The following is a 23064-nucleotide window of genomic DNA, read 5'->3' on the forward strand; positions in this document are numbered from 1 at the left end:
TTTATACTCATTGAAGAGTATTCTCCAATCTTTATGAACAATAGTTAAACCTTCAAGATAGTCATCTATGTTTTCACCAAATAAGTTAGTATATCTGAGGTATAACACTTTCTTCATTAATGTGTCAAGATCATAGTATTTGTATGCTCCAGAATAGAGAAGACGTGAACATAATGTATCCCAGTCTATGTATGGAGCTTTACTTATAACTTCTCTGACGATCTCTTTCTGATCAGTAGGAATTTTCTCATCTGGCTTAACATTTATTCTCTCCTTAAGTTCCTTAAGTATTTCATTCGTGTCATGAATGTGTTTCAGTCTATCAACGTAGTTATCATAGTCGTTAGCTATGATCGTTGCTTTTGGGAACATAATATGCAACAGATGAGAGATATAGAGAGAACCACCAAATAGGTCAACGAAGACATAATCCCCTTTGATGTCTTTGAGTATGTCGATAAGATCTTTCCTGATCTTCGACTTATTACCTATGAAAGGTAAAGGAGGTTTGGTAAAAATCATTTATATGGTAATAAAAATAAGTGTTTACTTGAGACAATAACCTCTGTTGAGTTTGTAGAACAAGATCAGAAGTACGATCAAGTTCAAAACAACACAAATGGCTAGGATTGCGTTACCAACAATCTTTGTCTTTTCCCAGCAAGACTTCTTCTTTGGTTCATGTGCTGCTTCGACATCACTGTATGGCTCGGACATTAACTTAAAAAGTGTCATGACCACTTCATTTTTGATGAAGTCAACAGCTTATGTCCACTTCCTCCCACAAGCACTTGAGGGACAAGAGAAGGTCATCATTGACTACCTTCAAGCCACTGAGAAGCTCCAAAAGCTTCAAGATCTCCGCGAAGAGTTCAAGTCCCGCTTGAAACAGGAGAACTTACTGCAGGAGTACATGCTCATCCTTTATACACTCATTGATGGCTCCCATTTACCATCAGAGTACACTGCAGTTCTTGATGCACTCAAAGATCTTCGCGAACACCAGCCGATCGGTAAAGAAGCCTTCGAGCTCACCATTGAGCAAGCCATCTTCGCCAAGCACAATGCAAAGAAGCAGATGCTCGAAGCTCTTGACAAGATCAAAAAGTACGTCGAAAAGTACTAAAAATAATTACTTGAGTAAACGATAAGTTTTATTCATTGTTTCTCTTTTCAAGATATTCTTTCATCTTGACGTTATATTTTCCTAACTCATACAAGAACGTGTAGTATGAAACTTCAACCTCACGATGCTTTTCATACCATTTCATTATGAACATGGTAAGAATTGCTTCTTCGGGATTTGAGAAGGGATCTTCTTCACCAAATACGTTGTGATGAACTCTCATTGCTTTACCTACAGATATTGGTTCATCTTCCTCAGCAATTAGGTCAAAGAACCTTTGTAGTCTTTGGCTCATTGGAAATGTCACTTTTCGGTTAAACGATCACATACTTAAGACATAAATTATACCTACTTATTAACTCAGTATATTGTGCATTATATGCATACTTAAACTCTTGAGCAATATTGTTCTCATCAATGATTCTGATCTGAGCTATTTTTGAGAAAGGTGGTGGAATACCACAACATGTGATGTCTGGGTCCAGTAGGTCTATTTCACACTTGAACCCAGTCATTCTGTGAACAACTTCTTCCAAGTCTGGCTTAGGTAGTAAGATCTGATCTTTGCTCACTAAGTTAGAAAAGAGCTCTTTGTCTTGGTCTAGAAGTATCTTCTGGTATATACTAAGTAAATACTCTTCTACACCAATCCTCGATGAAGTCTCCACAGATCTCGATGAGGTCAGGTTGGAAGTTAATGGACTTAAAGGAGGAGGATACATTGGTGCTTCTGAGTTCGTAGTTGTTTCCTCTTTTTTTATCTCTGTTGGAGCATCACTTACTGTACCAGATGGATAGTTCTTTATCACAATGTTATTAGTTGTTCTTGAATCAACATTGCTTGTTGGTTCAATTGGAAGATTAGCTGCACCATAAAGAATTGACTTCGATCTCATTTGTTATGAGTAAAAATTGTTTTATTCTCATATAAATGACGAACATTAACCCAGAGAACAACACAGAATATACTGCAACAGGAGTTGTTTACAATGATCTAGATCAGATCGTCCAACTCAAAGCCCCAAGAGGAAGGAATTTAATAAGACAACCTCCACCAAAGATATATGTTGATGATGGTAGTAATGGGTTCAACTTAGTGTATCATTACTCATATCCTCAATATGCAAAAATTGGGTCTACCCCAAACGTGACAAACCATTATATGAACCTTTATGATGAAGCAAGGTTTCATGCACCAACGAAGAAAGAACCTGATGCATCAAGATTACATGAATTCGCAGACCATGATGGTTATAGCGATTACTCAATGCCTGTAAGACTTTAACGTTAATAAAAAAATGACTGTTGGTAAACAAGAAAAAACTTTAATACAAGAGGATTTGATGCTACCAATATATTCAACTGATATGGGAGCTTATCAATTCGATACATTTGAGAATCCTGGTGGAACACCACCATATTTTCTTTTGTTCATCAATGTAAACAGTAGAAAAGGTTATGCGTTCCCAATGAGTGAAAAGAACTCAAACAATGTTCTAAGTGCAATGCAGAAGTTCATTTCACAAGCTACAGGTGAAATGAAGCCTACAATACTTACTAGTGATGAAGACCCAGCTTATACGACACAAAATGTTCGAGATCTGTTGGTCAGTCATAACATTGAGCACATGACGACACAGAAATACAATCATAACATACTAGGTATTATTAATAGGTTCTGTAGAACTATTAGAACTATGTTACATATGAAGTTAAACCTCAAAGAAGGTGATAAAACACCACCTTTCACTGCAGATACAATGAGACAAATTATTAATGACTACAACACTGAATATCATTCAAGCACACAACAAAAGCCTGATGATTTCACAGAAAAGGATAATGAGGAATATATAAAGAAGCAAAGATTGAAAGAAGAGTATGTCAGAAAAAATAACCTTTATAACTTAAGACCTGGTCAAAAAGTTCAAGTCATAGTTGAACCAAGAACATGGGGTAAAGGTAACCAACAAAGAAGACATCTTGATCCTTCTTATTATACAGTTGATTCAGTTGATACAAGTGCATACTTGTTAAGAGCAAAAGATGGAAGTGTTGCAAGATATCCACGTTATCAGATATGGACAAAAATAGAGCATGGATTAAAGCAAGGAGAAACTTTAGATCAAGGAAGACACGGTGCTGTTAAAAGTATTGATGGTCATGAACTTGTCGGTAATGATGTAAAGTATGATGTTACGTTTGAGAACGAAAATACAGGAAAAGTGACAGGTAGAGGTATGCGTGAAGGTAATCCAAACAGGTTGTCACAAATGGAAGTACAGTATTGGAGGAAAAATATTAATGAAGGTCATGTTAAAGATATGCCTAGTTTTCTTGAGAAGTATCGTGGGTTTCGAGTTTAGCTTGTAAGTCCTTTATTTTTGTTTCATACAATGAGATCTTCCTTCTGATCTGTTCATCATTGAGAGGTTGCTTGACTTTACGGAACTGTACACGTCCGTCTTTCATTGTATGTACATAATATCCATCAGGAACCTTACCATCTTTTATATATTCAGTTAACCACTTTTGTTTAGTTGATGCTTTAATGACTTGACTCATTTCTTACTGGATAAATTTTTATGTTTTTTATCTTTTGACGATTTTTTCTTATCCTTATCTTTCTTCTTGTCCTTGTCCTTCTTTGATTTATCCTTCTTCTTGTCCTTGTCCTTCTTGGACTTCTCTGCTGCAGGTGGTGTTGGATTCTGTTTGACTTTAGCACTTGGGTCAGGACCTTGTCTTTGAGACTTAGATATAGATTGTTTAGGAGCTGCTGCTTGTTTAGTTGCTTCAGCTTGTTGTTTAGCTAATTCAGCAGCTTGTTTATCATTCTCTTCTATTTCCTTTGCACCAGTTGCGACTTCATTCTTGAACTTTTGGAGATTCTCAGCAGCATCCATTACCTTATTCGCTCCTTTAAACAATCCATAAAATTTCTGCCATGGTGATACTGAAGGTATATTTCCACCAATTGCTGGAGGAACTGATGCTTCAGGAGTTGGAGATGGTGTTTTGTCTGAATTGAGATGCTTTTCTGCTTCAAGAACTTGTGTAGTATTTTTCTCCAGGTATGCTTTTGCAACCTCCTTAACTTCTGGACGTTCATTATTTACATCCTGTCTTGGTGTTGATGTTTCAGTAGCGTTTTCCTGAGTTACATTAACAACAGGTTGCTCAACTGCTGAAACATTAGCTGCTTCAGTAATGTTATGAGTAGTTGAAACATTTCCTGATATACCTTCTCCTGTTGGAACTCTTGGAGCAATTGTTGTGATGTTCGCCATTGCAGGAGTTGGAGTAGGAGTGTCATCAATCTTTCTGTCAGCTTTCGTCGTTTGCGTTGTAGTATTTGTTGTTTCATTACCATATTTTGATCTTAGTCTGGTAAGCTCTAACTTCATATGTTCTTCAGGATATGCATACTTATTATATTCACCCTTAATATTCTTTTTCCATTCATCGTATTTATCTTCTGCTGATTTCTTAATTGATGCTAGTCCGTTTACAGCCAATTCATCAGTACCGTTATCAGTAGTCTGGTTATATAAAAGATTAGCAGCTGATCTAATTGTGTAATCCGTAAGATTACCAAAACGCTCTATTGTACCTAATGTTGTGTTCTTCAGTTCCTTTCCAATTCCTTGTGCAGCATCTTTGACTAAATCAGCACCCCATGCACCAAATTGTCTCACAGGAGCCGCTATTGATGGTGAAGGAGATGGAGATGGCGATGGAGTTGGTGATGGTGAAGGAGATGGAGATGGTGAAGGAGATGGAGTTGGCGATGGTGTTGCTGCTTTCGCCTTTCTATCAGCTTCTTCCTTAGCCTTTCTATCTGCTTCTTCTTTCGCCTTTCTATCTGCTTCTTCCTTAGCCTTACGAGCTTTTTCTTTCTTCTTAAGTTCCTCTAGTTCTTTACGTTCAGCTTCTTCTTTCGCCTTTCGTTCAGCTTCTTCCTTAGCCTTTCTATCTGCTTCTTCTTTCGCCTTTCTATCTGCTTCTTCCTTAGCCTTACGAGCTTTTTCTTTCTTCTTAAGTTCCTCTAGTTCTTTACGTTCAGCTTCTTCTTTCGCCTTTCGTTCAGCTTCTTCCTTAGCCTTACGAGCTTTTTCTTTCTTCTTAAGCTCCTCTAGTTCTTTACGTTCAGCTTCTTCTTTCGCCTTTCGTTCAGCTTCTTCCTTAGCCTTACGAGCTTTTTCTTTCTTCTTAAGCTCCTCTAGTTCTTTACGTTCAGCTTCTTCTTTCGCCTTTCGTTCAGCTTCTTCCTTAGCCTTACGAGCTTTTTCTTTCTTCTTAAGCTCCTCTAGTTCTTTACGTTCAGCTTCTTCTTTCGCCTTTCGTTCAGCTTCTTCCTTAGCCTTACGAGCTTTTTCTTCATAATATTTTGTATACTTATCATCAGCCCAATTACCAAGTGATTTGGCACCTGTTAGTATTCCATTTGCGGTTGATGTTGCTGTTCTTCCGAGCCATCCCCCTACCGCTGAAGCACCATTGCCAATAGCACTACCAGCATTTAAAATTCCACGACCAATCCATATCCCTGGTTTTGCCTTTGTATTAAGAGTAAGAAATTCTTCCTTCCTATCTTCAGGTGTAGGATTTGTAACAGTTCTTACAGTATCAACAACAGTGTCAACACTGGTTCCAATAGCACTACCAACAGCTGTTGCACCAGTTAGAATACCATGGGTAACTAAATCAGTAGCTCTTGAGACAACATTATCACTCGAGGCTTTCTCTGCTGGATAGTTTGATCCTTTGTAAGTTCCTGGACCACCTCTATTTGAAGCTTCTCCTTCAACTATTTTCTTCTCTTCTTGTGCTTGTTCTCTGGCAACACTCAATGCACGTTCTTGTCTTTGAATGTTGTCTTTCTTTAACATGTAACCACCAAGTGTCTGTGGTGGTGTGTTTTTATCTAGTGCAGCATCAATTGCAGCCTTTTCTTTTCGCTTTTCTTCGTCTAACCAATTTTGAATAGATTCTGCATCAGTTGGTTCAGCTGGAGTTGGAGACGGTGTTGGAGCTTTAGTTGGTGTTGGAGACGGTGTCGGAGCTTTAGTCGGAGTTGGAGATGGTGTAGGTGCTTTAGTCGGAGTTGGAGATGGAGTAGGTGCTTTTGTAGGTGTCGGTGATGGAGTTGGAGATGGAGTTGGAGGTACTGTTGGTTCTGGAGTTGGTTCAACAGTCGGTGAAGGTGTTGGCGCCTTTGTGATTCTTGGAGTTGGCTCTGGTGTTCTAATAGGGGAAGCAGTTGGTGTATTAGCTCTTTTAAGAACCTGTGATCTTTCCGCTTGATTTGAATCAGATACTGGGTTAGTTGTACTAGGATGTGATACAGGAGTTATTTTTGGTGTAGGTGTTGGTTTATTTAATGTTATACCATGACTACTCGACATTGGTGGAGGACCTGCGTGAGCAGTTGGTGTCAGAGTTGGCGTTGGAGCTACTGTAGGAGTTGGCGTTGGAGCTACTGTTGGTTCAGGAGTGGGAGTTGGTGTTGGAGCTACTGTAGGAGTAGGTGTAGGAGTTGGTGTTGGAGTCGACATTTGTTTTAACCTCTCATTATACCAATTCTCCAAATAATAAGCCTCACCCATTAAGTTACTCTGTCTTTGTTTTATAGAAAATTCACCTAACAGTAATTCATCATGAATCATTTTCTGCAGCTTTGTCGTGTTTTCTACTTCCTTTATTAGAACGCTCGATGTATTCGCCAATCCTCTATATTCCTTAATCATCTTATCTAGTTTGTTCATATTTGGTACTTCCTTTTTCTTCTCAGCGTTAATCTCATTAGATCGTTTCTCCAATTCTTCAACTACTTTGTAAAGCTTATTTATCTTGACATGTGATTCCTTTACTTCTCCAGTCCTTGGATCCTTAGGTTCCTTGTATTTAGCTAATTTCGTCTCTATATATCTTCGTTTAGCGTCATATCCAGGATCACTGGTTCGTAAAGGATGCGAAGGTGGACGAAAATAAGGTATGTAGAAATCTGGATCATCATTAATAGAAGAACGTGCTTTAAAGTTACGAACCGCGTCTGTAAAAGGGTCTCTACCACGTGCTGTATATGTTGATGTAATCAAAAAGCCTTCTCTTCTCATTGGGAAATTAATACGACCTTTTTGAACATATTCTTTCTCAAAGTATTGCCTAGCATTGTAATCAAAAGCAAGATCATTATATATATCGCGCAAAAAATCAAATGTATGCTGCTTGAACTTTTGATCGCTAATTATGGTACGAATTATCGGACGTTCATTCTCCCATTTCTTAACTCGTTCATCAATGAGTTTCCTCTCTTGTTCACTCATTTAAACCTCATAAAAATATATTATCTGCGTATAGTGCCACTAATAGCATTAATCCATGGCATGTCTGATAGTACACGTACTGACTGAACTAATGGCTTATGATTGTTCCAAATAGCTCCTCCAATGTATGCGTTATACTTATTGTTGTCAATAGTTTGTTGAGGTTGAACTATAGGTGTTTCAACAGGCTTGTCTCTACTGAAGTCACCACCAAGAGCTTTATTGAATGCTTTAAGATTCTTCGTTAATGCATTATCTTCACCTAATGTAGTTTTTGCAATTCTTTCACCAAGACTACCGATAACACCACCGACTTGACCAACTTGAGGGAAAAGTTTGTTAGCAATGTTAAATCCAGCACCTATTACAAGACCAGGATTTTTTTTCACCATACCCCATCCAGCTTTAACATAATCGCCAAAACCCATTTATTTCTTCTTAAAATAATGTCATCTTTTGTTGCTTAACTTCTTTAAAGTCCGTCTTTCCTGCAACTATATGAACTTCCATATATGAACGAGGTGTTGGTAGCTCTTTGTATTTGTTCCATAACTCTTCCCAATCTTCTGTTGCTCCTGACTGTTCAATCATTGACTGAAAGTCTCTCATAGAATAACCTTGAAAGATAACGAAGTCAGTGCATAGTCTCTTAATGTTTAAACATATATGTCTCCATGTTTGACACATGATGACAACAGTATAGTTATAATGTCTGACCTTAGTGATGAAGTTCGCTAATGGTGAACGTGGGTCATTCAATAAGTCATGACCACCATAATCGTCTAACACTAATAGAGAATTACTGGGATACTTTGTGAAAGGATATTTGTTCAACTTCTTTACAACATATATTGCAATCTTCTTATACTCAAACTTTCCATCAGGTTTCCTTAGTTGATGCTTTGTTAAGATGTGTTCCATCTCCTCTGAAATTTTTTCGAACTTACTTTGAACGAACTCAACAATAGCGTAATACTTTGCTTTCATCTTAACGTTCTTCATTAAATAAGGCATAAGTTCCTTTAATTCTTTTTCATCATCCTTTTTCAGTACTGGTGCTTTAACTTGACTCATAAATGTCTTCGCTGTTTTATCCATTGTTCCTGATGTTGCTGAGATAACTATTGAGTCATAATATGGAGTATTAGTGAAGCGGTCTGTTATCATTATATGACGAATAACACCATATGTCTTACCTGAACCCATCTTACCGCAGTAGAAATAAACACCATTAGTACAAAATGGATAATCATCAGAAAATGGCATAATGAGTGCATTGTTTAGTTCTTTACTATTCTTACGTGCTCCATCATGAAGAATCTTATCTACTTGATTAATAACTTTCTCCATCTTTTAGTTACATATAAAATGTCTAAATATGATGGATTATACTATGAACATGTTATGAATGATGGCACGATAAGTGGTAATACAGTCTCATATAAATTACCGAGAGACTTCATTGAATATCCTGCGTCAAAAGCTCTTGAGATAAGAAAGATAAGTCTTGAGCATCCAGACTTTGAGTTTCTTGCTATTCCATTAGAAATGACAGATTCATCAAAATCAGTGAAAAAAAGGTTTGACATGAGATATTACATAAAACCCAACATGACTACACAGGAGTTGAATGAAGGTCTTATGGAAAAAATGACTGAGGCAAGTAGAGAATTTGTTGATTGTTACTATGATTCAAATGAAAATAAATTGAATGTATTAAGAAAAGGTACATCACCAATCATAACATTACCTTCATACAGTAGTATAGAAAAAAATGCCTTGAATTATAAATATGACATGTCCCTAGGAGATGTGTTGGATTTCATCACTGCGTTATTAGAAACCACTGAAACAGACACAACATCAAAAAACCAGAGCTTGTTTGGGAAGATGACCATGGTAGAACATTCACGCAAAAAGTAATTCCATCGAAAGCAAAATTTTTAGACTTATGGGAAAAAAAATATATCTCGCGAATGCATGTATATTATAGTTTTACCATAGCAGATTTCACTGACGAAAATGATAAAGATAAAAAAACATATAAGTACTTTGATGAGCTTTTCATAACTATAGCGAATATCAGGTTTATCCTTGAGCGAAAGGGCAAACCAACATATAAATTTGTCGGTTATCAGATAAGAATAAATCCTCTCCTTGAGCCTTTAGTAACGTTGAGTAATATTGCTCATGATAACAAACAATTTATATGTAATGTGAATGAACAGCTTGTGCCACCAAAATTTTACGATATCACTGGTTATAAAGATGCACTCGTGTTTGAGTTTTATAAGCGCTTTTCATTCAAAAGAGTTGAAGAATCAACTGATGGTCAAAAAAAGGAATATTATGTAAAAGAACCATATGAAATTCCTAAAGACTCTAATATAATGGTTGAACTTATATTAGAGTCTGGTACTCAATCTCAACATAAATAGTTTACGTGACAGAATTTTTTTGACACGTAAAGTTTACATTTTAATGGAAGCGAACAACAAAGCTCCTGCTAGTGAATAAAGGTTAGTTTACATATGAACGTTTATTTTTACACATATATGCGTACATATGCGCGCCCGTATGGTGTCAGTTTTCTGTCACTTTTTTCATTGTGTCGGTGACTGTAGCTGTAGGCTACAGGCGACGCACAATGTATACTGTACTAATGTTCACCTTTTATTCATCACCTTGTGGTATGCCCTAAAGCAATAGCATTATCAATTCTGCTGAATTGATGGCAAACCCAAATTTTAGCTAAAAGTGACAGGGAAAAAAAACGTTTAGTATTAAAAAAAAGACCGATGAGAGCTTCGTTCGAAATATAGAGGGAACTGAGAATGCGCAACCATTCTCAGGGAATATTGGATGCTATTCCCGTTCCCTCTGTATGGAAAATTGAGGTTTTCAAAAGGAGTTAAAATAATATCAAATTTATACTAATTTACTTCAAAATACAAAAGTATTTGACAGCTAAAATTAGTTACTTTAGCAAGCCTATCAATACCCTTTTACGATTATTGTTACTTTTTCGAAATAAAAGTAAAAACAAATTTATACTAATTTACTTCAAAATACAAAAGTATTTGACAGCTAAAATTAGTTACTTTAGCAAGCCTATCAATACCCTTTTACGATTATTGCTACTTTTTCGAAATAAAATAAATTTATTATCAAAAACCTTTTTTTTTAGTAAAAATAAACGAAATTTTTTACCTTATGAACTTTTGATGGAAATATGCAAATTTAAAATAATAAAGAAAGCCGCGAGCGAAGCGATCGGCTTAGTTCGAAGATTTTGATTCAAATCTTTGCTGATCTGTAATTCGCGGAAGCCGCGAGCGAATCGAGCGGCTTAGGTCTAAGATTTTGATTCAAATCTTTGCTTATATTCCTTAAATTCTTTATGAAACTCGCAACAGTTCCATAAAAAATTTTAAATTCTAAACTGTCGAAATTACCGATCGGTAATCACACCCTTCATGGGTATGTCACTTTTTACAGGTGTGTCACTTTTAGCTAAAATTACCCCTACTCGAAAAAATCAATTTCGAAAAAAATTTGGAAAATCAAAGTATTTGATAATTAGTCAAATAATCAATTTACATCGTTTTTACTGTTGTAAACAGAAATTCATCAAAAGTGACACCTCAGAAAAGCTAAAATATTGAATTTTTGGAACTTTTGATAGAGCACGTTTTTAAATATTAATTAAAGTAAATGTATATTTTGTAAAGATTCTTTTAAATAAAAAATAAAATTTTGAAGAAGAACACAAAATCTTCTGAAAAATAATATCACATAAACTCATATTATTTTCTAATATATAACTATTTTATATAAAAATCAAATTCAATGATCTTAAAAGCGAAGGATAAACCTCAAAATTTACGAATATAATGAGTGGGAATATAATGCTTATCTATCATAAAACCATATGAAATATCAATTTTTGCTTTACGCCTAATTTTTGACGACAATTAGCAAAAAATGTTAAATGTTAACACTCAGTCCATTTGAATATGAAAAATAAAATTGACTTTGATTAAATGTTTTTATTTATCATGCAATTCTTCTTGCGACCAAAGATTTGAATAAAAGTTCAAAAAATAAGATAGCTTAAAAAATAATATACGGTAGTGTTTACTAATAGATGAATAGTATATAAATTCTATTAAAATGGATTTGATCCAAAAAAATATAAAACCAAAAATAATTGTTATAATTTAAATGAAGAAGTAATTTAAAACGATTTTATTTATGATCAAATTTTATATATTTTTTTGGATCAAATCCATTTTAATAGAATTTATATACTATTCATCTATTAGTAAACACTACCGTATATTATTTTTTAAGCTATCTTATTTTTTGAACTTTTATTCCAAACCTTTGGTCGCAAGAAGAATTGCATGATAAATAAAAACATTTAATCAAAGTCAATTTTATTTTTCATATTCAAATGGACTGAGTGTTAACATTTAACATTTTTTGCTAATTGTCGTCAAAAATTAGGCGTAAAGCAAAAATTGATATTTCATATGGTTTTATGATAGATAAGCATTATATTCCCACTCATTATATTCGTAAATTTTGAGGTTTATCCTTCGCTTTTAAGATCATTGAATTTGATTTTTATATAAAATAGTTATATATTAGAAAATAATATGAGTTTATGTGATATTATTTTTCAGAAGATTTCATTCTATATGCCTATGAAAAGTACTCTCAAAACTAACTTTTTCCTAATTATAATTAAATCTAGAATATTGTATTATGCTTAGTATTATTTCATTTTTCTCATTCAATTTAGAATTTACAAATGTCAAAAAATTGAGAGCTGTCACTTTTGATGAATTTCTGTTTATTACATTACTCATAAAAAACAACTAATTTTTGATTTTGATATCATATTTGATAAATACTCATTACAGAGGAGAGAGGGTCAAAGTTGCTATTTGTCACTTTTCCACAAGAATATAATGGGGAAAAAGTTATCATATAGTTGCTCTCATTCACTGAGGTGAGAGATGCATGTAGTGTAATGTGATAAACAGTGCTATTGCTGCTCTAAGTCCTAGGTTCGAGACACATTGGCTTCATTTTTCTCTTTTTTATTGACGTAAACTATTCAATTTTTGTGTTCTCCATTCAAATTTCAGAATTTTTTTTGCAGATTTCACGCTACATTCGAAGTTACCTTTTGTAACAACCACCACTGCCTACGAAAGACGAAAGTGTGTCACGACTTCACCCGGAAATCCGACGGTTGTTTAAGAGTAAGCACTTTTGGCACCTACTCCATTACAGAGTTGACGTAATGTATTAATTATTGTTAGAGATATTGCTTTCGCAGCAAAATTCTTATTTCATGAAAGAAAAAAAAAAGATTTTATTCCAACAAAAACAAGTAAACAGATGAATGGAAACGTACTATATTTTCATAAATGTAGTAATCAGCGTGTCAGCTTTTGTTTATCATGTTCGAGTCAAAATGTATTAACTTGTAATAAGAAATATTCGAAGATTATATGAAGTATTGAGCATTCTTTGTAGAAATATTTGTAATTCATTACTAACATATATAATAAAGTTGTTTTTTTTTCCTTATTGCAATAATTTTGTCTGATTTTAATAACTTTTCATGTATACGAGTTGTGTGAATATGCATCATAATATGCGTAAATATACTTATTTGCGACGAATAATGTGGTTGCATAATGGAGGTGCTAAATTTTGATTTTTAATATGGGGCTTTGGTATGTATAATCATGTTCTTATCTCAACGTAGGAGTATTGGTGCAATATGATTAAAATTTACGAGGTTGATCTTAAATTGAATAATTCTGGAGTATAAATCACAATGCAGCTAATTCTATGTTAAAGATAGATACAGATTGTAGTAATCAATTAGGGAGTACAAATTCATTCTTTCATTTCTGTCGTATTGAGCAGAAAGGAAGAGATCATAACCCTAGGAAAAAAAGCCCAAATTTGTCACTTTTCATAGTACGTTAAACTCAATTCGCTCGGCGAATGCCGAGCACACGTACTCATCATTCAACATAATATTCTCATTCTTTGGTTATTATAGTGCCAGACAACACAAGATTTCAAAGAATTACTTGAGTTTTCAATTAATCTTAATCCGATTTTAGATTTATCGAGAACTCCATCATCACAATCACATACTTCAGTGCGGTAACTACAATTATCCATATACAGAAGGAAGTTCTTTTCGAACAACTCATTTGGAGTCTGTTTTGGAAAGAACTTCTTTCTGTCCGACTTAATTTCATAGTTCCTGATCAACCAAAAGACAGAAACCACACACTATCTACTTAGGAAAGGAGTTCTTTCTAAATCTTCCTTAAATTGAGATTTTACGAGAGATAACCCTTCTATTGCACTTAAAAATGAACATTTTGATATCTTTAGTATCACACATGGTCATATATAGTATTTCATCTACATGAATACATTCATCTTTCGAAGCCTCCCATTTAATGAGAGACTTCGAAAGATGAATCGTTTTATTCATACAACTTTAAATCTCGAACACATTTAGAGAGTGAGTATATCATTTTATTCTTGTTTTGAGTTTATTCTGATTCAAAATTGCAGTGAAAACAGAAGTTCACACATCATATCTGAATGTGAGCTCATCTATACTTATACGATCTCAATACCTCCACTCTAAGCATAAGAGGTGAAGTTATATAAAAATTATCAGATGCGTTGAAGTCTCAAAAGTATTGCCCGAATGCTTGTTTCATATTTGTCCAAGTAGTTTCAATGAATAAATGTATTGTTTTATAATTTCGATTTTTTTTGAAAGTATTCAATATAACCTTTATTGTGTTATTTACATCTCATAAATTCTCTGTCTAAATCATATAAAGCGCGTTTTACCCTATGAATCAAGAAATTCATTCAAATTATGGTATATTTATTAAATTTATACGATTTACTAATAATCATATTATATCCTCATAAATAGCAATATTTTGGTAATCTATGATAATCATATACAATATTTGAAAAAATTTTCATTAGTTTAGGTTTCCTTGTTAATAGTAAACCATTATATTTATTACTAATAATAAAATCTATGTGTCGTATTGAAATTCAATAAAATTACTTATTCGGTCCAAAAAAACAAATTAGATAAAATTTTTCTTTTTTTATGTAATTTTTGTTTTTCATTTTTCTCAAGATCCTAAGTTATGTTCTAACTTTTGACATCATATCCTATCATGCTAGGCTATATATTATAGCATATCCAAAAGGCAAGGAAATCTATCAGAGAAGCCTTTTTGACCTATTGTTGCCCTACCTCTGGATTTGATCTGATATGTTATATATTAATTCGACTCAGCGTTGATTAACTTGTAAACTATTCAAAATAAAAAATCTCTCTCAAAAATTTTAATCAAAAAGTGTAAACTTTTCAATAATTGTTTCCACTTTACAAAGTCAGTATTTTTCGGTATGAATTCTGTGATATTTCCATCTATAAAGTTCTAAATCTCGAATTTTAAATTAAAATGTTATTGTATGGAGAAAGTTCGAGATAGCGCTTTCACAATTGAAAATCATGTTATAATAGATTCACTAGCTTTAGGAAGACCTAACATGTCTAAGGTTTAGATGATAAATAACATATTTGAACATACAAGATATTTAAATTAAATTCTCTTCATGGAATCGCATATATGGTATTCTCTTGTACTATAATGTGTGATTTATCCAATCTTTTCATAGTTCATTATTTCATTGCCCAAATTAAAGGTCTTACACGCAGCTTATGAAAGATTCTATAAATTGAGATGCTTTCAGAAATAACCGTTTTACACTATCAAATTCATTTTGCTGTATGGTTGCAGCAACTGCAATAATACTTGCAACAATTAAAGTTGGTACTATAAGATACAAGTTCTATATGAATAATAACTCATTTTATTCAATTATACCTGATGTTGCCTTGGAATGTCTTCCAGTTTCCTTTAAATATGCTGGAAAGGGCCTCAAATATGTAAATTATTATGTTCAAACAGAGCATGTACTAGGAACAGCGTCCACATTATCAAGAACCTTAAATATTCTCGGAAAAGGAATCAAAACTGCAAATTATTTTCATTATACGCTTGGATATGCAAATTTAATGCGCAACAGTCTTTTTATAACAAAAAATTTAAATGATTTTTACAAAAATCGCGCAAAAAATCCCAATAATTTCAAAGATCCATTTATTAGAATAAATGAAACTTGTGATGAAGAATGCTATCAGAGTATATTTCAAAATGAGTCATCTTTTGATTATAATTTTACAAATTCGTCAGAAACAGATGCATTAAAACTCAATTTATATTTAGTAAACAATGCAATTTCACTTGGAACATTAAGTTTGATGAATGCAATAAATACTACAGGAAATTACTCCGAATTATCAGAACTGCTCACAGTCACTTTAAATAATATTGAAGCTTTCAAACAAATGGCTTTGTTGTTGAATCAAACAATTAATGATCAAGAAACAAATCAAACAAATACTGAAGAAGATGAAAGTGAAAAAAGCTGGATCGATAAAGCTAAAGATAATATAAAGGAATCTTTTGAAGCAGCAAAAGAATATGCAGATAAAGTAATGGATAAATCTAAAGAATTTGCAGATAAAGCTAAAGAAAATATTAATGATTCTTATGAAGCAGCAAAGGAATATGCAGATAAAGCGAGAGATAAATCTAAAGAATTTACAGATAAAGCTAAAGAAAAATCGAAAGAATTTGCAGATAAAGCTAAAGAAAATATAAAAGAATCTTATGAAGCAGCAAAAGAATATACAGATAAAGCAATGGATAAATCTAAAGAATTTGCAGACAAAGCTAAGGAAAGCATTAAAGAATCTTATGAAGCAGCAAAAAAATATGCAGATAAAGTAATGGATAAATCTAAAGAATTTGCAGATAAAGCATTTTCTTCAGTAAAAAAAATCGCATATAAAATATAATAGCCAGAGCGATAACGAATCATTTGAGAATATCTTACAAGAGTAGTTTGAGATGGAAATTCATCTTGCAATGATGCTTTCCCTTCACATTAGGGTTGTACAAACTGGCACGCCTGCTGGCACACCTTTTTTGGCCAGCTGGCACGATTTTTTTAAAAAACACATTAAAAAAGTCACTTTTTGCCCCATCTAATGAGATTTTTTTTTACAATTTTTTTCCCCTTATTTTTCAATTTAGATATGATTTTATGCTCTCCAAATTGAAGTTTACCTGATGTTTCTTAGTTTTTATGATAATAAAATGTTGCAAAGTTAAGTTTGGATTCAATAAATTTAAGAAAATTTTATTTTACAATGAAATTATAAGAAAGGATGTTTTTATCCTATGTCAAAGAGAATACATTTGTAGATCCCGACTTTTGACATGGTTGAAAATTCCAAAAAAAAATTCAAAATTTAAAAAAAAAATTAAAAAATATAAATTTCATGTTCAAAAATGATTTTTGAAATTTTTTTGGAAAAATAGAATGTCATATTTTTATGTTTTATTGCTATTTTTTACGAAATCAATAAAATATTTGTTAATTTGGCTGAGATTATAAATAAAATCTTTCTAAATCTTGCAATTGATTGCTAAAATCTGTTTTATGTATTAATTGGCATTGAGATTCGTTATAAAAGAATGCGAATTATTTTGTATGAGTAAACGTATTTTGTAAAATTTCAAATTCTCTTCTCTCATTACTTACCTTAGATCTCTCGGCTTTTAGCTCTCAGATTTCGCTCATAGAACTCAGGTTTTAGTTATGTACTCATAGATGTATCATTACTGCCCGCAGATCTCTCATTACTACCTTACTAACCAGATCTTAACTCTCATTACTACCTTACTAACCAGATCTTAACTCTCATTACTACCTTACTAACCAGATCTTAACTCTCATTACTACCTTACTAACCAGATCTTAACTCTCATTACTACCTTACTAACCAGATCTTAACTCTCATTACTACCTTACTAACCAGATCTTAACTCTCATTACTACCTTACTAACCAGATCTTAACTCTCATTACTACCTTACTAACCAGATCTTAACTCTCATTACTACCTTACTAACCAGATCTTAACTCTCATTACTACCTTACTAACCAGATCTTAACTCTCATTACTACCTTACTCATCAGATCTTAACTCTCATTACTACCTTACTAACCAGATCTTAACTCTCATTACTACCTTACTCATCAGATATCTAATTATTTACATATGATTTCTCACATCTCACTCAAGTCTCATTACTTACCCTATCTTTTTAACCTTTTCTGATAATTACTGAAATAACTAAATCCTTTTTTTAGTTTAATTCTGATATTAAATTTTTAAAATCTCTTTAATTTTTTGAACTACGCCTTTAATTTGTAATTGCCGATTTCACAGATTTGAACCATTTAATAAAATAACATTATTCAACTTAATCATATCAAACATGGTAGTTTGATTTTCAGATCTACATTTTAAAAACCTCTTATTATCTTGAGTTATACTTTTATTATATAATACCTGAGTTCATAACTGAAAACTCTTAATTAGAGTACAATATTCAACTTAATCATAACAAGATTTGTTGAATTTCAAATTTGATTTATATTTTCCATCACTTAAAACTCTCACAGCTTACAATATAAGCTAAAAAGTATATTTTCATAGTAATAAAATTAATTATTAAATTTTTTACTTTTTCCTTTCCAAAACTAGAAAAAAAGGAAAGGAAAAGGGAAAAAGAAGAAAGAAAAGAGAAAAAGAAAAAAAAGAAGAGAAAAGAAGAAAAAATAATAATGAGCATATTATATAATTGTGGTCATAGGCCTCGTGGCGTGGAAAGGGTGGAGCCCTTCGGGCTCCACCCTTTCCACGCCACGAGGCCCGATTTTTGGCCACTTTTTTGATTTTGGCCGCCTGCCAGGAGCTGGCACGCGGCCCGCAAAATTGTGCCAGTTTGTACAACCCTACTTCACATGGTTCTTCTCTGATCATGATCAGGCACCCTCAAAAATTCATAAATTCTAGAAAGCCAAAGGAAGTTTTTAATGACTTTTCGAAAGTAGCACACTGGTTCTTTCTTCTTTTATCAAATGAATACTGACTAAGTATGATGACAATTTCATTTTAAGCATCTAAAACTGTCTTTAGATTCAAGGAATCAAAAGAAAGCTCTTACGCTGGAGGAAAATGAATTAACCATTTTTATAGGAAATTGCATATTTATTCAGTTGTATTTTCTTCTTGACTTTTGTTTATCTTATAAAATTTCTTCATTTAAACTTTTAATTGTCCAACATTTTTCATGAAAATATATAAAAAAAATTATTGAAATAATCAGGCTTCCGGAGGTAATGCTACTCATTTAGGAGTATTTCTTCTTTTGGCCGATAACTGCATAAGGTCAAATTTGTTAGATGAGAAATATGACTGTCATTATTTTTCCATTTTGTTTCTTCTCTCTTTTGAATAATCTTAATGTAAATATTCAATTCCACTAAACTGAAAAATGGCATTATTTATTTTATATCGAATGTTTTAATGAAATTTTAAAAATCATCAAAATTCAAATAATATTTCCTAAATATCGAGTATTCGACTGCAAGGAGTGTTCGAAACGATCTGCTATTGTTATTAAGAATATCTAAACAGAAATACTATCTTTCTTTCTTTTTTTTTTGAATTTATTCAATTTAATTTGAGGATGTTTTATTGTCGTCTGGAAAAAGTGACAAAATTATTATTGTCGTCTAAAAAGGTGACAAATTATTATTGTCGTCTGGAAAAGTGACAAAATTATCATTGTCGTCTAAAAAATAGATTTTTCAAGCATGTTTCGGTACCTAAATAAAGGAAGAACATCAATTCCATCTATGTATATAGTATGCAAACACGCATGATATATGGAGTAGTTCTTTATCTGGCTAAAAATCCTATTATTTGAAAATTCGCATTGTCGTCTAAAACCGCCAGACGACAATAATAATACCCCATTTAATTTCAAAGTGAATTATTGTCAGAAATGATTTTTGGTAAAAGAATGTATCGTTTATAATTTATGTTTTAACATCATGCAATATGCATATCAACGATATTAATTAATTGCATATTCAATCCCGATCATAGTGTGAATTCACAATTGTGAATTCACCCCTTCTGAAAAAATTTTGATAGAAAAATTTATGAAACTTAACTTCATTTTTCAGAAATGGAGATTCCACAACTCGGCTTCGGCACATATCTTGCTAATGATCCAGCAAAGCTCAAAGCAGCACTTCATTATGCCATTGAAGAATGCGGCGTTAGACATATTGATACTGCTTTTGCCTACTACAATCAAAATGTCATTGGCGAAACACTCAAAGAAATCTTTGCCAAAGGAAAGATAAAACGTGAAGATATGTTCATCACAACAAAGTTATGGTGCACACATCACAGAAAGGATCTTGTTGAGCCAGAGTTACATGAGAACTTGGCTCAATTGCAGCTTTCTTATGTTGATCTCTTCCTCATTCATCAACCAATTGCATTCAAATCCTTACCTGCAAAGGATGGAACAATGATGCCAAAGGATGAGAAGGGAAAGATCCAGTATGAACAAATTGATATCCTTGAAACATATCATGCAATGGAAGAATGCCAGAAGAAGGGATTGACAAGGCATATTGGTGTTTCTAACTTCTCAATCGAGCAGCTCGAGAGAATCTGGTTCAATTGCGAAATTAAGCCATATGCTAACCAAGTCGAGTGCAATATTTACAGACAGTTCAAGCCACTCCTTAGCTACTGTGAGTCCCACAACATCTACTTAATGGCTCACACAACAATTGGCCATCCACCGCTTAAAGGTCCATTTGGAACAAGCCTTCTCGAAGATCCAGTTGTCAAACAAGTTGCTAGCGAAGCAAAGAAGACAAGTGCTCAGATTTGCCTTAAGTTCTTGCAGCAGAAGTCCAAGATGTACATTCTCATCCCAATGTCAATGAATCCAAAGAATATCAAGTCAAATTATGAACTTGATTTCACCTTGACTGAACAACAGATGAAGAAGCTTGAAGAATTAGATAGATTCTACTCCTTCTATGATTATGCAGACTTCTTTGGAGTTGATATCCTTAACCTCGGTACTAACAGATGGGGTCAGTAAATTTAATATGAAAGAATAAAAAACTGATAACAGTTCTGCAAAAATGAATCTTTTTTTATAATTTTTATTCATTCCGTTGATGGAAAAATAAAAAATATATTTTATTTGCATAATCTGTTTAGTTCTTGCTCTATTGCCTTTAATATATTTTGTTTAAGAAAACTTAGAACCAGAGTTCTAATGAGAATACCAAAGGAAATTCAATATTAAAAAAAAATGTTAAATAACTAACAAATCGATACACAGTGAATTGTTGCATATTGGTTAACTTGATCACACTCATATCGAAACTGTGAAAGAAACAAAATGCAAAAACTATTTTTGAATTAAATTACTCATTTTTACTCGAGAGACATAATCTTGCAGACGCGACGTTCATGACGATCGCCAAGGAAATTCGTAGTAAGGAATGTCTTGACAATATCAATGGCTGTCTCTGGGCCAATGATACGAGCGCCCATTGCGACGATGTTTGCATTGTTGTGCTGGCGGCAAAGCTCAGCAGTAAGATGTTCATGGCAAAGTGCACATCTAATTCCTTTGCATTTGTTGGCAGCGATAGAAATGCCAATGCCTGTTCCGCAAATCAAAACACCAAACTGAGCATTTCCTGATTGGATCTCATGAGCTGCTTTTTGAGCATAATCTGGATAATCAACAGATTCTGTTGAATTTGTACCAACATCGATAACCTCATGTCCAAGAGACTTGATTGTATCGATAACTGTTTGCTTTAAAGCGAAGCCACCGTGATCACAGCCAACAACAACTTTCATTGTTTTTTTCAAAGTATTTTGTAAAGGATTTCCGATTTTTAATTTACATGGCAAAATTATTTTCTTTTAAAATTTTAATTACATGTTAGTGTATATTATTTTTCATTGAAAATTAAAATACGTTAATTTTTGAATGCCGTTTTGTACGTTATCAAGAGACGGTTTTGTCACTCTTCATCAATGCGTGAAGTTATTTCTATCCACGTTGGACAGGCCGGTGTTCAGATTGGTAACGGCTGCTGGGAACTCTACTGCCTTGAGCACGGTATCCAGCCAGATGGCCAACTCCCATCAGACAAGACAATCGGTGTTGAAGATGATGCTTTCAACACATTCTTCTCCGAGACAGGCGCCGGCAAGCACGTTCCACGTGCTGTTTTCGTCGATCTTGAACCAACAGTCGTCGACGAAGTCCGCACAGGCACATACCGCCAGCTTTTCCACCCAGAGCAGCTCATCTCCGGCAAGGAAGATGCCGCTAACAACTACGCGCGTGGCCACTACACAGTTGGTAAGGAAATCATCGATCTCACACTCGACCGCATCCGTAAGCTTGCTGATCAGTGCACAGGTCTTCAGGGCTTCCTTATCTTCCACTCCTTCGGTGGTGGCACAGGTGCTGGCTTCGGCTCCCTCCTTCTTGAGCGTCTTTCTGTCGACTACGGCAAGAAGTCCAAGCTCGAATTCACAGTCTACCCATCTCCACAGGTTTCCACAGCCATCGTTGAGCCATACAACTCCATTCTCGCTACACACTCCATGATCGATCACTCCGACTGCGCTTTCATGGTCGATAACGAAGCTCTCTACGATCTCTGCCGCCGTGCCCTCGATATCGAGCGCCCAACATACACCAACCTCAACCGTCTCATCGGCCAGGTTGTTTCCTCCCTCACAGCCTCCCTCAGATTCGATGGTGCCCTCAACGTCGACTTCACAGAGTTCCAGACAAACCTTGTCCCATACGCTCGTATCCACTTCCCAATCTGCTCCTATGCTCCAGTCATTTCTGCAGAGAAGGCCTACCACGAGCAGCTCTCTGTTGCCGAAATCACAAACTCACTCTTCGAGCCAGCCAACATGATGGTTAAGTGCGACCCACGTCACGGCAAGTACATGGCTTGCACACTCCTTTACCGTGGTGATGTCGTTCCAAAGGATGTCTCCGCTGCTGTCGCTACAATCAAGACAAAGCGCACAATCCAGTTCGTCGACTGGTGCCCAACAGGCTTCAAGATGGGTATCAACTACCAGCCACCAACAGTCGTTCCAGGTGGCGACCTCGCAAAGGTCCAGCGCGCTGTCTGCATGCTCGCTAACACAACAGCCATCGCCGAAGCTTGGTCTCGCCTCGACCACAAGTTCGACCTCATGTACGCTAAGCGTGCTTTCGTCCACTGGTACGTCGGTGAGGGTATGGAAGAAGCTGAATTCCCAGAAGCTCGTGAAGATCTTGCCCTCCTCGAGAAGGACTACGACGAAGTCGCTGCTGAGTCAGTCGAAGGTGGCGATGAAGAAGAAGATGGTGGCGAAATGTAAATTCGCTAATTCCTAAAACATTATTATTAATAATATATATATTTTCTCATGATCTTTGGTTTCGATTCATAATCTTAAAATTATTCAGATCCATTTTTATTC

The 23064-nt window shown here is 34.2% G+C and overlaps 7 protein-coding genes across 7 annotated transcripts, besides 9 other annotated features; 5 read left to right on the top strand and 2 right to left on the bottom strand.

Annotated features, from left to right (window-relative positions):
* Positions 1-8754: part of a mobile genetic element that runs on past the window's edge.
* TVAGG3_0242500 (uncharacterized protein) lies at positions 752-1126 on the top strand (the record flags this gene model as incomplete). Its single annotated transcript, XM_051227747.1, has 1 exon — positions 752-1126. The coding sequence occupies one exon, from the start codon at positions 752-754 to the stop codon at positions 1124-1126; it is 375 nt and encodes a 124-aa protein (XP_051112733.1).
* TVAGG3_0242510 (integrase core domain containing protein family) lies at positions 2425-3492 on the top strand (the record flags this gene model as incomplete). The annotated part of the gene is made up of 1 exon (XM_051227748.1): positions 2425-3492. One exon carries the CDS (start codon positions 2425-2427, stop codon positions 3490-3492), a length of 1068 nt encoding a protein of 355 aa, XP_051112734.1.
* TVAGG3_0242520 (sensory perception of sound protein family) lies at positions 3688-7455 on the bottom strand (the record flags this gene model as incomplete). Its single annotated transcript, XM_051227749.1, has 1 exon — positions 3688-7455. One exon carries the CDS (start codon positions 7453-7455, stop codon positions 3688-3690), a length of 3768 nt encoding a protein of 1255 aa, XP_051112735.1.
* Positions 8755-10188: 1434 nt separating the features above from the next.
* Positions 10189-10218: a terminal%2Cinverted (terminal inverted repeat of MuDR-3_TvMULE3 transposon ID:TVAGG3_0242530).
* Positions 10189-10986: a mobile genetic element.
* Positions 10957-10986: a terminal%2Cinverted (terminal inverted repeat of MuDR-3_TvMULE3 transposon ID:TVAGG3_0242530).
* An 80-nt stretch (positions 10987-11066) lies between these two features.
* Positions 11067-11104: a mobile genetic element.
* Positions 11067-11104: a terminal%2Cinverted (terminal inverted repeat of Banshee-A3 transposon ID:TVAGG3_0242540).
* Positions 11105-12282: 1178 nt separating this feature from the next.
* Positions 12283-12319: a mobile genetic element.
* Positions 12283-12319: a terminal%2Cinverted (terminal inverted repeat of Banshee-A3 transposon ID:TVAGG3_0242550).
* A 1139-nt stretch (positions 12320-13458) lies between these two features.
* Positions 13459-13506: a mobile genetic element.
* Positions 13507-15325: 1819 nt separating this feature from the next.
* Positions 15326-16678, top strand: TVAGG3_0242570 (response to water deprivation; the record flags this gene model as incomplete). The annotated part of the gene is made up of 1 exon (XM_001320019.2): positions 15326-16459. One exon carries the CDS (start codon positions 15326-15328, stop codon positions 16457-16459), a length of 1134 nt encoding a protein of 377 aa, XP_001320054.1.
* A 3030-nt stretch (positions 16679-19708) lies between these two features.
* TVAGG3_0242580 (oxidoreductase protein) lies at positions 19709-20675 on the top strand (the record flags this gene model as incomplete). The annotated part of the gene is made up of 1 exon (XM_001320020.1): positions 19709-20647. One exon carries the CDS (start codon positions 19709-19711, stop codon positions 20645-20647), a length of 939 nt encoding a protein of 312 aa, XP_001320055.1.
* A 297-nt stretch (positions 20676-20972) lies between these two features.
* TVAGG3_0242590 (ribose/galactose isomerase family) lies at positions 20973-21443 on the bottom strand (the record flags this gene model as incomplete). Its single annotated transcript, XM_001320021.2, has 1 exon — positions 20989-21423. One exon carries the CDS (start codon positions 21421-21423, stop codon positions 20989-20991), a length of 435 nt encoding a protein of 144 aa, XP_001320056.1.
* A 149-nt stretch (positions 21444-21592) lies between these two features.
* Positions 21593-22995, top strand: TVAGG3_0242600 (alpha tubulin; the record flags this gene model as incomplete). The annotated part of the gene is made up of 1 exon (XM_001320022.2): positions 21604-22962. The coding sequence occupies one exon, from the start codon at positions 21604-21606 to the stop codon at positions 22960-22962; it is 1359 nt and encodes a 452-aa protein (XP_001320057.1).
* Positions 22996-23064: the final 69 nt, after the last annotated feature.

This window comes from Trichomonas vaginalis, chromosome IV (genome assembly GCF_026262505.1).
Source record: "Trichomonas vaginalis G3 chromosome IV, whole genome shotgun sequence".
Classification (NCBI taxonomy): domain Eukaryota; phylum Parabasalia; order Trichomonadida; family Trichomonadidae; genus Trichomonas; species Trichomonas vaginalis.